Here is a 13,095-nt window from a genome sequence, read left to right on the forward strand (position 1 = left end):
ATTAACATCATGCAGGTAGGATTTACAACACAGGAAAATCACATCAGATGACAAAATGGTGGACAGTCACACGATACTGGGAGTCATGGCCTAGCCAAGCTGACACACATTTTGGGGGGACACAGTTCAGTCCAAAACATCAGGTGTATAGCCCTTTGTTATTTATGAAAATTGGTGGTTGTTTCTTTAGAAATAGATGAAACACCGTGCGTAGTTTTAGTAGTTTGACTCTGTAGCTGCCATGATGCACCGCCTGTTTTGTCAGCAGCCCTGGGGAGTCTGTGTATCCAGACTCATGTCTCTGTGTGGCGGCCCCAGGTGGTTTGTAATCCATGGCTCTGCCGTGGGATGGCTTTTGCTCATCGCACCACCCCAGGCGCTGTCCCCGTCTGCTCCTGGTGGTGGTCTGCACTGTCACCGACAGAGAGCTCCCTTGTACCGGGCAAACCTTTCTGCCGGCGGTTTTCTTGAAGCAAAGCCACCAATAAAATCCCTTCTACAACGATCCAGTTGGAGAAAAGACCCAGAGCGGTGGCTCGTGACCCGTGGCTAACAGCTTAGTATGGAAGCTGCAGCAGTCCACGTGGGGGGGGGGGGGCGGCGCACCTGTGGTCGCATACCTGTGGGGGCAGCACATCGGTGGGCAGCGGCACACCTGTGGGGGCAGGCTCTGACCAGACCACGCAAAGCAGCGTGGCGTCTGGGCCACGGTCTCAGGACATGCAGCATTGTCTCTGTGGTGGATGGGGGCTGAGCAGGGCGTCCTAACCTTGCTGGCCGGCTGGGGAGGTCCTAGCGTTTTAGCTCCATGGTGATGTGCATTTAATTGTCTCTTTTAGGGCAGCTGGTGGACTTTATAAAGAAAATTGAGTCTAGAGGTCCTCTCTCGTGTGATACGGTTCTGAAGATATTTTATCAGACGTGCAGAGCAGTGCAGCACATGCACAAGCAAAAGCCGCCCATCATTCACAGAGACCTCAAGGTACCGCTTCACCTGCACTGCGCTGACATCCGCTGCTGCCCACTGCCAGCCGTGTTAAGACACTGCAAGTTGTTAGCAAGCGAGGTTTGGGTGCTGTTTTACCTGAGAAATCTGGAAAGATTGGTATAGGAGCTTCTGAACAGCAGAAATGAATTTTCCAGAGACTTTGCCTTTTAAGCACTGGAAAGAATCCCTCTTTGATCTCATATGACTTTGCTAATACTCACGGAATGCCCGGCCTCCTCTGGGTTCCTGTGAACCCCTTCCCTCCCAGTCGAGAACATCCACTGGCCCCTCCTGGCCTTAGCCCTGTGCAGTGCCCTTCTCCTTCCTCCACTTTACCGAGCCTGATGTCCTTCTCTAGGGACTGGTCCCTCCTAATAACATATCCAAAGTATGTGAGAAGAAGTCACACCATTCTCCCTTCTAAGGAGCATTCTGGCTGTACTTTCTCCAAGATAGATTTGTTCGTTCTTGTGACCGTCCACTGTATATTCAGTAGTCAACACCATAAAGGCATCAATTCTTCTTCATTCTTCCTTATTCATTGTCCAGCCCTTGCATGCATATGAGGCGATTGAAAGCACCATGGCTTGGATCAGATGCACCTTAGTCCTCAAAGTGACATCTTTGCTTTTCGACACTTTAGGGCGGTATTTTGCAACACATTTGCCCAGTGCAATACAGCGTTTGACTGCTGCTGCTTTGGGCGTTGATTGTGGATCCAAGTAAAATGAAATCCTTGACAACTTTAATCTTTTCTCCATTTATCATGATGTTGCTTATTGGTCCAGTTGTGAGGATTTTTGTTTTATGTTGAGGTGTAATCCATACTGAAGGCTGTGGTCTTTGATCTTCATCAGTAAGTGCTTCAAGTCTTCTTCACTTTCAGCAAGCAAGGTTGTGTTATCTGCATATTACAGGTTGTTAATCAGTCTTCCTCCGATCCTGATGCCCTGTTCTTCTTTGTACAGTCCAGCTTCTTAGATTATTTGCTAAACATACAAATGGAGTAAGTATTTGGTGAAAATATACAACCCTGGCACACACCTTTTCTTAATTTAAACCACACAGTATCTCCTTGTTCTGTTTGAACGACTGCCTCTTGGTCTATGTACAAGTTCTGCATGAGCACAGTTAAGTGTTCTATAATTCCTTTTCTTTGTAATGCTATCCTTAATTTGTTACAATCCACACAGTGGAACGCCTTTACATAGTCAGTAAAACACAGATAAACATCTTTCTGGTATTTTCTGCTTTCAGCAAGGATCCATCTGACATCAGCAATGATGTCCGTCATTCCACGTCCTCTTCTGAATCTGGCTTGAATTTCTGGCAATTCCCCATCGATCTATGCGACAGCCATTTTCTTATATAACCTCTACAAAAGTAATAGTTCTTAGTGTCTTCTGATGTCTCTTCTGTTGGCAGCTTTCCCCAGTTATCCCCAAAGTGTTACGTCTCTTAAACCTCCTTTGATCTAGAACCTTCCCCCATGCTGTTGAGTTGTTGAAGGACTGGGTTGGTTGTTCTTTTTTGCTCCTCTTCCTCTTCCTCTGCAAGCAGAGGGAGACGAGGACTGGGTGAGGTCCTGGATCCTTTGGCGTCATGGAAAAAGCAGAGAGCTCCACTTCACTGTGGTTTATGCCTCTCCCGCATTGGATCCTGTCAGCAGTCCTTCCACGCCCCAAGGTCTTACACAAGGCTCTCTGTTTTTTCCCTAAGGGTTCTCCAGTTTGCCTTTCATGTGTTAAGGTTTAGTCCGCCCGCAGTTGGTTTTGTGTGTGGTGTGAGGGAGTACAGTGGCTCTTTCTCCACGTGGACACCTGGCCTGTCTTTGCCCCAGAGGTGCACCGTCATCCTGGCAGCTTGCGGGCCCTTCCTCCTCTGGGATGGTCTGGGTGTCCTAAGGAAAGCCTGGATGCCTGGGCATGGCTCTCCATACCCTTTCCCTGGTGTGTGTGTGCATCTCTGTGTGTGCACATGTGTGAGTGCACACATGCATGTGTGTGTGTGAGTGCCGTGTCTGTACGTGCTGTGTGCATCCATGTATGTGCTGTGCATGTGCACACGTGCGTGTGTGCATGAGCACCATGTGTACACACGAGTGCCATGTGCGTGCATGCATGTGTGTGCATGTGAGCACTGTGTATGCGTCACGTGCACGTGTGCTTGTGTCTGTGTGTGTGCGTGCACAAGTGCCATGTATGTGTGCATATGCATGTGAACACTGTGTGTGTGTGCGCACATGTGCTCTGAGAGTCCTGGGGTGAGTGAAGGAGGCTCCTCCTGAAAGGGGGAGGGGCTCTACAGTGAGCGTGTGGCCCTTGACGATGGACCTGAGGCTGCTGACCTGTAGACCTCTGGGAGGCCGATGCTAGCCCCGCCCCAGGGTGCAGGCTCTGGAGGGTGGTTCCCTTTGTATTTTCTCCTTCCCTTACACTGAGAGGAAACAGTGGTTAAGTGCTACAGCTGCTAACCAAATGTCGGCAGTTCAAATCCACTAGGCGCTCCTTGGAAACCCTATGGCGCTCCTTGGAAACCCTGTGGGGCAGTTCTGCTCTGTCCTGTGTCATCGCTATGAGTCGGAATTGACTCCACGGCCACAGCTTTCGTTTTTTTGGGTTTTGCACTGAGAGCCTACCTTATGGGTCAGGGGCTTCATTTACATTTTGAACCACGGGTGGGCCTGACCGTTTGCTTTTCTCCTCTGAACCCAGAAAGGCCTAGAAAACCAGGCTTTAAGGTCACTGGTTGGTCCGATGCCCCAGCAGCAGAAGCCTGTGAGGTCTGAAGTCCACTTCCATGGGTTCTCCCCCCGCCCCGTTCTCGGCTCAGCCTGCCAACTTCTCCCCTCCTGCTGGCTCCTGGGCGCCCTCCGAAGACCCCCTTCCTCTTTCTCCACCCCACTTCTGTTTCTTCTTCTTTTTCTTTTTTCTCCTTTAATATTCTTTACGGCACTTTCAGTTGCTTTCAGCAGGAAAGTTGTTCCAGGCACTGGGACCTCCCGGTGTTCAGAAGGCAGAGTGACGGGTTTGGAACTGGAAGGGCGAGGGGCTCGTCTCCCTGGGGTCACCCACCTGCACCCAGCACCCGCGGAGCACCGAAGCGGGATGCAGGGCACAATGTGTGAGTGGGTTTTCTGGGAACGAAGACATCTTGCTCTTGCCATCCGGATGGTTCTTTCTCGAGGGTCTTTAACTGGTTTGTGGGTTTTCTAGTGGCGTCCAGACCTTCCCACTTGCTTACTTCTGTAAAGTTTGTAAAGCGTGATGGCATAGACAATATATGTGTGCGAGTGGTTTTTTTTTTTTGTTTGTTTTGTTTTTTTTTGTAAAAGAAAGTTAGAATAATGGATGAAATTAGTAAAGAAACTAATAGTTACAAACTTGGCCTGGTTTGAAATCCGCTTGTCTTCCACGTGAGACACGTCCTTTGTTGCCCCAGGTGCACGGTGACGGTGATGCACGCGAGTGGTGGGGGTGTGGGGGCTGGGGGGCAGGCAGGCACGTGGCCCGTCCTCAGAGGACTTATCTGGGGACATATGGTCACGCTGAGCTAAATGAGTTAGGTCCCCCAGGGCTCTCCCAGATGACACCTCCCTCTCACAGCCCATCCCCCACCCAGAGGCGTGACACTCCCGTCACTCTTAGGTTTATGTACTTGACTGGAGTACGTTCAGCAATAAAATTTATTTCTGACTAATTTTGGATATGAATGACTGGAAACTTCTAGTATGTATTCTTTTGTGTCTGGCTCCTTTTGCTCTGTGGTATGTTTTAAGTTTCATTTGTGTTGTGTGTAGCCGGCACTCGGTGGAATGTTCCGTTGTGTGAACATATCTCACTTTTTCGATCCGTTCTACCACTAATGGATGTGCATCGTTTTTGCTTTTCTTGTTTGTGGCAAACAGTGCTGATCTGGGCACTGTCAGCATCCTTGTATGGGCATTCTGGGGCATTCTGGTGGCGGAGGCTGTATCTTTCCGTGCCTGGAGGGGATTAGGGGTCAGGGGGTTTGTGAGTCTTTGTTGTTGTTAGCCAGTCTCTGAATCATGGCCGTCGGACTATTGTGATCCATAGGGTTTTCATTGGCTGCTTTTTGGGAGTTGATCTCCAGTCCTTTCTTCCTAGTCTCTCTGTCTGGAAGCTCTGTTGAAACTTGTTCAGTATCACAGCAACATGCAAGTCTCCACTAACAGATGGGAAGTGGCTGCACTTGAGGTGTACTTGGCTGGGAATTGAACCTGGGTCTCCTGCATGGAAGGCGAGAATTCTACCACTGAACCACCACTGCCCTCCAAGTGTGTCTTTAAACCTTGACATTCCCGTCGGCAGCATGTCATGGTTTCCATCGCTGCACACCTTTGCCAACCCTTGGTATTGGCACACCTTTCCATTTTAGCAGATCGCTTGGATGTATCTGCTTTTAGTTTGCGTTTTTCCTTATCATTAGGAAGTTAGCCATCTTTTCGTATATTTATTGGGATTTGGATTTCCTCTTTGGGGAAGTACCTTTTGACGTGTTTTGCCTGTTTTTCTGTTGAGTTGTCTTTTTCTTTTTGATTTGTAGAAGTTCTTTATATATACAAACCCAGTGGTTTATAGTTTGGCAAATATTTTCTCCTCGGTGGCTTATATTTTGCTCTCTTAATTGTATCTTTTTATAAAGATGGTCTTTATTTTAATATAGAACATTTTATCCACCATTAGTGCTTTTTGTGCCTTGTTTAAGAAAATCTTTATCTTCACTAATACAGATATTCTTCTAGTACAGATTTATGTATTGTCTTCTAAAGATGGATGGTTGTGCCTTTTATGGGTGGTTATCAGTCTTTCTGTAATTGATTTCCTGTGTGTGCTGATTAGGGAAGGGTCAGGGTCTCCTTCTTTTCTTCCATTTGGGGATACCCAGCTGCCCCAGCTCCCTTGGGTGACTAGACTGTCCTTCCCCCTCTTCCCTGCAGTCCCACATTTGTCGTGATCGTGGCATCTGTGGATCTGTTTGGGGAGCCCTCATTGGAGTGTCCCATCGGATGTTCCATCTGTTCTTGTACCAACGCTCCATTGTCTTACTCACTCGAGCTTCATAATGAGCTTAAAACTAGTCCTCCAAGGTCCTCTGGGCTCTTCTGGCCCGTTCCTTCTCCATGTAAATTCTTGAAACAAGTTTGTCAGGTTCCACCTAAAAAAACGTTTGGGAGTTTGGAATTGCCTTGAATCTCTACAGCAAGAGTCGACAGACTTTCTCTGTAAAGGGCCAGACATTAAATATTTAGGCTTTACAGACCAGTCTCTGTCACAGCTCTTCAACTTCAGCTGATGTAGCGCGGAAGCAGCCACAGACAATACGCAAATGAACAAACATGGCTGTGTCCCAATAAAACTTTATTAATGAATGTGAAATTCAAATTCCATATGATTTTCATGTGTCATGAAATATTATTCTTCTATTGTTTTATACCCCCAGCCATTTAAAAATGTAAATACCATTCTTAGCTGTAGGCCATCCTAAAGCTCGTGGTGGCGGGAATCCCTCCAGGCCGTAGATTGCTGACCCCTGCCCGTCTTTACAGTGTTGTGCCTTTCACTTTAGGAAGGTGATGTAGTTTCCCATTGGTCTGGGATTTTAACAATGGATGGCAGTTTTTATAGCTTTCTGAATAGGGGGGCTTTGGTATATCTTTAGTTAGGTTTATTCCCAGGTCCTTGATATGTTTAATGTCATTAAAAATGGCATATTGAACTTTTAATTTTCTAACTGACTTTTCTTGTGTGTCCCACATGATTAATTGGGGTTATCTTTGGTTGATTTTAACTTTCCTTTTATTTTTCTGAATTACTCATTTTTAAATAAACATGTTACTTTTGAATCAAGCTCTAAGACACTACATTTTTTTTCTTTCTCCCTGAAAGAAGACTACTTTGCTAACCTGTGTGAACTTCCTGTCCTCCCAGTCCTGTACCCAGTGAGTCTCAAAGCCCCGCTCTGGCCCAGCCATGAACCCCTCTGCACTCCTTCTTGTCTGGATGCAGAGCTGGCTGCAGCTGCAGCCCCTCGGATGCCACACGGATTCCCATAGGTCCTGGTCATGGGTCAGGCGGCCCCGCCGGCCTGGATCCTGGGGCAGAGAGCCTGCTCATAGTCCAGGTGGCTGAGTGCTGTTGAACTAAACTCTCGTTTACGTGTCTCCGTGTTGCAGTCTTTATATCCATGCCACAGTCATAAGTTCTTTGTTCTGGAATTTTGCAGGTTGAAAACTTGCTGCTTAGCGACCAGGGGACCATCAAGCTGTGTGACTTTGGCAGTGCCACGACTGTGTCGCATTACCCCGACTACAGCTGGAGTGCTCAGAAGCGAGCGACGGTGGAGGAAGAGGTGAGGACGGGCAGTTGTGGCGGGTGCTTCACAGCAGTGGCTTCTCAGAACCGGGCCCCCTTTCTCTGTTGTAGCCACTGTGGTTCTTTGAATGCAGGCGTACACTGTGTCCTTCAGAGCGAGGCTTGAACAGCTCCCACGATGCTAGCACCCAGGCGCCCCACTCTGCAGGGGCTTCACCTTCTCCAGGCAGCTTTGTAAGTTCTCTTTTCAGACCACCTGGGGGCTGGGTATGGGCTGCAGACGCAAACCAAGTAAACCCGCCTCACTGCTTCCTGTTTTTAGTTAGAACATTCCACTTCCTCATCCTCCACCTCCTTCCCAAACCTGGCTCTGAAGGTCTAAAGGCTGTTTCAGAAACAGTCTCCTTAAAACATACCATGAGGGAGGTTCAGAGGCTACGTCCAGAAAGCCTTCCCACCCCCACGGGAGATTGGATGGTGCGTCCCGCGCGGACAGCGGGTGCCGGCGGTGCTGAGTGTGCTCGAACTACAGCCGTGCCTGGCCACATGGCTAACGTCTGCAGTGGGACTTTGAGGGAAAGACACTGGACAGAAAGGATGAGCACAAACACGGGCAAAGCTGCCTGTTGGCATTCCAGAAGGAGGGTTCCCTGGGAAGGGAAGGTCAGACGCAGACTGGAGGGGCTCTTGGGAGCCAGCGATTCCTCTCTTGTCCTGGGGAAAGGGTTGCACAGTATGTTCAGTTTCTGCACATCCCCAAGCTGTACACCTGGGACATGGGCGCTTCTCTGCAGGCAGAGAAATCAAAGCAGAGCAGGAAAAAAAAAAGGGGGGGGGTAGATGGCTTTCACCTGAAAGTGTGTTCCAAAGAGGAGCTCTAGTGGAAGCCGGTGGCCTGGAAGGGTGCAGGCCATTTCAAGGATGTGCTGTGTGTCTGAGTTGCTGATGGAGCCTCTCTGTCTCTCTCGACCTGCTCCCGGTGGTCGCTTGCTTGAAGCTGCTTGGCCTCTGACAGGCATCCTCTTGTTCCTCCCCTGAGCGCCTGTCCCGGGTTTCCCAGGGTTTATTGATACCTGCATTATGCCCCAGTAGCGTTGATAACAGCAGTGAGATGGAGACAAGGGTATTTTTGGAACGCAGCCATTTTTGACATGCTTCCTTATAAATTACGCTTTTCCTTATTCCCCAACACTACACAGTGTTTATCAAATGAATGAATTTTCTCATCCCTCGAAATCCCATTAGTAATGCAGAGATGGGTTTCTTAGGGCACCTCGCAAACCTAGCAGGATCTCACTTTTTGCATTAGAGCATCATTTATAGGACAGCCGTGTTCAGTCAGCTGCCCAAAATTGCAGTGCCAGGCACTGGGATTCTTTCGAAGTGGAGTCTCGGGTTCCCGTGACTACGGTAACACAATATACCACAAGTGGGTGGCTTTAAAGAACAGAAGTTTATTGTCTCACAGTCCTGGAGGCTAGAAGTCCAAATGAGGGCATCACCTTCCTTCTCGGCGCCCAGGAGTTCTTTATTTTCTTGAGCTGGCTTTTGAAATCTTCTGTTCAGCTCTTTTACATCATCATTTCTTCCATTCACTTGAGCTAGTCTACCTTCAAGAGTAAGTTTCAGAGTCTCCTCTGACATCGATTTTGGTCTTTTCTTTCTTTCCTGCCTTTGTAGTGACTTTTGCTTTCTTCATGTATGATGTTCTTGATGTTATCCCACAGCTTATCTGGTTTTCAGTCATTAGTGTTCAGTGCATCAAATTTATTCTTGAGATGGTCTCCAAATTCAGGTGGGGTATACTCAACGCCATACTTTGGCTCTTGTGGACTTGTTTTAATTTTCTTCAGCTTCAGCTTGAACTTACACATGAGCAGTTGGTGGTCTGTTCTGCCGTTGACCTCTCGCCTTGTTCTGACTCGCATTGAGCTTCTGCATTGTCTCTTTCCACTGATGTAGTCGATTTGATTCTTGTGTATTCCATTCAGTGTGGTCCACGTGTACATTGTTGTTGTTAGCTACCGTCAAATTGGTTCCTACTCATAGCGACCCTGTACAAGAGAATGAAGCATTGCCTGGTCCTGCGCCATCCTCACAATCCTTGTTATGATTGAACCCATTGTTGCAGCCACTGTGTCAGCCCATCTCGTTGAGGGTCTTCCTCTTTTTTGCTGACCCTCTACTTTACCAAGCGTGATGTCCTTCTCCAGGGACTGATCCCTCCCAATAACATGTCCAAAGTATGTGAGACGTAGTTTTGCCATCCTTGCTTCTAAGGAGCATTCTGGTTGTACTTCTTCCAAGACAGATATATTCATTCTTTTGGCAGTCCATGGTATATTCAGTGTTCTTTGCTAGCACCACAATTCAAAGGCATAAATTCTTAGGTCTTCCTTATTCATTTTCCAGATTTTGCATGCTTATGAGGTGATTGAAAACACCATGGCTTGGGTCAGGGGCACCTTAGTCTTCAGGGTGACGTCTTTGCTTTGCAATACCTTGAATAGGTCTTTTGCAGCAGATACGGCGAATGCAATTTGTCTTTTGATTTCGTGACTACTGCCGCCATGGGTGTTGATTGTGGATCCAAGTAAAATGAAATCCTTGACAACTGCAGTCTTTTCTCTGTTTCTCATGATGTTGCTTATCGGTCCAGTTGTGAGGATTTTTGTTTTCTTGATGTTGAGGTGTACCCATACTGAAGACTGTAGTCTTTCATCTTCATCTGTAAGTGCTTCAAGTTCTCTTCACTTTCAGCAAGCAAGGTTGTATCGTCTGCATAATGTAGTTAATATCTTCCTCCAATCCTGATGCCCCATTCTTCTTTATATAGTCAAGCTTCTCGGATTATTTGCTGAGTATACAGATTGAATAGGTATGGTGAAAGGGTACAACCCTGACGTGCACATTTCCTGACTTTAAACCACGCAGTATCCCCTTGTTCTGTTCAAACTACTGCCCCTTGATCTATGTACAAGTTCCTTGTGAGCACAGTTAAGTGTTCTAGAATTCCCATTCTTTGCAATTCTTTTAGTCATCTAGTGCTGCTGTAACAGATATACCACAAATGGATGGCTTTAACAAACAAGTTTATTCTTTCACAGTCTGGTAGGCTAGAAGTCCAAACTCAGGGCATCAGCACCAGGGGAAGACTTACTCTGTTAACTCTGGAAGAAGGTCCTTGTCATCAATCTTCCCCTGGTCTAGAAGCTTCTCCATGCAGGAACCCTGGGTCCAAAGGACATGCCCTGCTCCCTGTGCTGCTTTCTTGGTGTTATGAGGTCCCCCCCCACTCTGCTCGCTTACACTTTTATAGCTCAAAAGAGATTGGCTCAAGACACAATACAGTCTTAAGATTGAGGCCTGCCTCATTAACATAACTTCCACCTATCTCACCTCATTAACATCATAGAGATAGGATTTACAACACACAGGAAAATCACATCAGATGACAAAATGGTGGGTAATCACACAATACTAGGAATCATGGCCTGGTCAAATTGATGTACATATTTTTGGAGGACACAGTTCAATCTGTAACAACAGTATTATCCATAATTTGTTATGATCCACACAGTCAAATGCCTTTGCATAGTCAATAACACACAGGTAAACATCTTTACAGTCCTGTGCTTTTAGCCAAGGTTCATCTAACATCAGCAGTGATATCCCTGGATTCACGTCCTCTTCTGAATCCAGCTTGAGTTTCTAGCAGTTCCCTGTCGATGTACTGCTGCAACCACATTTGAATAATCTGTAACAAAATTTTACTTGCGTGTGATATTAACGATATTGTTTGATAATTTCCACACTTGGTTGGGTCACTGTTCTTGGGAATAGACATAAATATGGATCTCTTCCCGTCAGTTGGCCAGGTCTTCCAGATGTCTTGGCATAGACGAGTGAGCGCTTCCAGTGCTGCATCTGTTTGTTGAAACATCTCAATTGGTATATTCTGTCAGTTCCTGGAGCCTTGTTTTTTGCCAATGCTTTCAGTGCAACTTGGACTTCTTCCTTCAGTACTATATGTTCCTAATTGTATGTTACCTCCTGAATTAGTTGAACATCAGCCAGTTCTTTTTGGTAGTGACTCTGTGTATTCCTTCCATCTTCTTTTGATGCTTCCCACATCGTTTAATATTTTCCCCATAGAATGCTTCAGTACTGTAACTCGAGGCTTGAAATTTTTCTTTAGTTCTTTGCCAGCTTGAGAAATGCCAAGCGTCTTCTTCCCTTTTGGTTTTCCATCTCTAGGTCTTCGCACATGTCATTATAATACCTTTGTCTTCAAGAGCCACCCTTTGAAATCTTCTGTTCAGCTCTTTTACTGCATCGTTTCTTCCTTTTGCTTTAGCTACTCTATGTTCAAGAGCAAGTTTCAGAGAATTTTCTGACATCCATTTTGGTCTTTTCTTTCTTTCCTGTCTTTTTAATGACTTTTTGCTTTCTTCACAGATGGTATCCTTGATGTCATTCTACAACTTGTCTGGTTTTCGGTCATTAGTGTTCAGTATGTGAAATCTGTTCTTGAGATGGTCTCTAAATTTAGATGGGGTATACTCAAGGTCGTACCTTGGCTCTCGTGGACTTGTTCTAATTTTCTTCAGTTTCACCTTAAACTTGCATATGAGCAATTGATGGTCTGTTCCACAGTCGGCCCATGGCTTTGTTCTGACTGATGATATTGAACTTCGTCGTCTGTTTCCACAGATGTTGTCGGTTTGATTTCTGTGTATTCCATCTGGTGAGGTCCACGTATATAGTCGCCGTTGATGTTGTTGAGAAAAGGTATTTACAATTAATAAGTTGTTGGTCTTGCAAAATTCTATCATACCATCTCTAGCATCGTTTGTATCACCAAGGCCATATTTTCAAACTGCCGGTCCTTCTTTGTTTCCAACTTTTGCATTCCAGTCACCAGTAATTATCAGTGCCTCCTGATTGCATGTTCGATCAATTTCAGACTGCAGAAGTTGGTAAAAACCTTCAGTTTCTTCCTCTTTGGCCCTAGTAGTTGATGCATAAATTTGAATAATAGTTATATTAACTGGTCTTCCTTGTAGGTGTATGGATATTATCCTATCACTGATGGCATTGTACTTCAGGATAGATCCTGAAATGTTCTTTCTGACAATGAATGCAACGCCATTGGTCTTCAAGGTGTCATTCCCGGCATAGTAAACCGTATGATTGTCCAACTCAGAATGGCCAACACCAGTCCATTTCAGCTCACTAGTGTGTGGGGTATCAATGTTTATGTATTCCATTTCATTTTTGACGATTTCCAGTTTTCTTAGATTCATACTTCGTACATTCCCTGTTTCCATTATTAATGGATATTTGCAGCTGTTTCTTCTCATTTTGAGTCGTGTCACATTATCTTTTGAGTGCCATCCAACCTGAGGAGCTCATCTTCTGGCACTATATCAGACAGTGTTCTGCTGCTATTCATAAAGTTTTCACTGGCCAGTTTTTTTTCAGAAATAGATCCCCAGGTGCTTCCTGCCAGTGTGTCTTAGTCTGAAAGCTCAGCTGAAACCTATCCACCATGGGTGACCCTGCTAGCATTTAAAATACCAATGACGTAGCTTCTAGCATCACAGCAACACGCAAGCCAAGATAGTACAGCACACTGACAGATGAGTGGTTGGTCCTTGGATTAGCACTGTCAGTACTGGGATCAGGAGTCCCTTGGATTAAGACTGTCAATACTAGGCTTAGAAGTTTCTTGGATTAGGACTGTGAACACGGGGCCCAGGAGATCCTCGG

The 13,095-nt window shown here is 46.2% G+C and overlaps 1 protein-coding gene across 1 annotated transcript in view; it reads left to right on the forward strand.

The window, feature by feature from the left end:
- Positions 1-13,095, forward strand: part of GAK (cyclin G associated kinase) — a 124,890-nt gene that overhangs the window by 32,993 nt on the left and 78,802 nt on the right. The window contains exons 5-6 of the mRNA XM_004383533.2: positions 840-982; positions 7,235-7,360. Coding sequence (XP_004383590.1) covers positions 840-982; positions 7,235-7,360 — 269 coding nt within the window. The remainder of the gene's footprint in view (positions 1-839; positions 983-7,234; positions 7,361-13,095) is intronic.

This window comes from Trichechus manatus, unplaced genomic scaffold (genome assembly GCF_000243295.1).
Source record: "Trichechus manatus latirostris isolate Lorelei unplaced genomic scaffold, TriManLat1.0 scaffold00111, whole genome shotgun sequence".
NCBI classification, from domain to species: domain Eukaryota; kingdom Metazoa; phylum Chordata; class Mammalia; order Sirenia; family Trichechidae; genus Trichechus; species Trichechus manatus.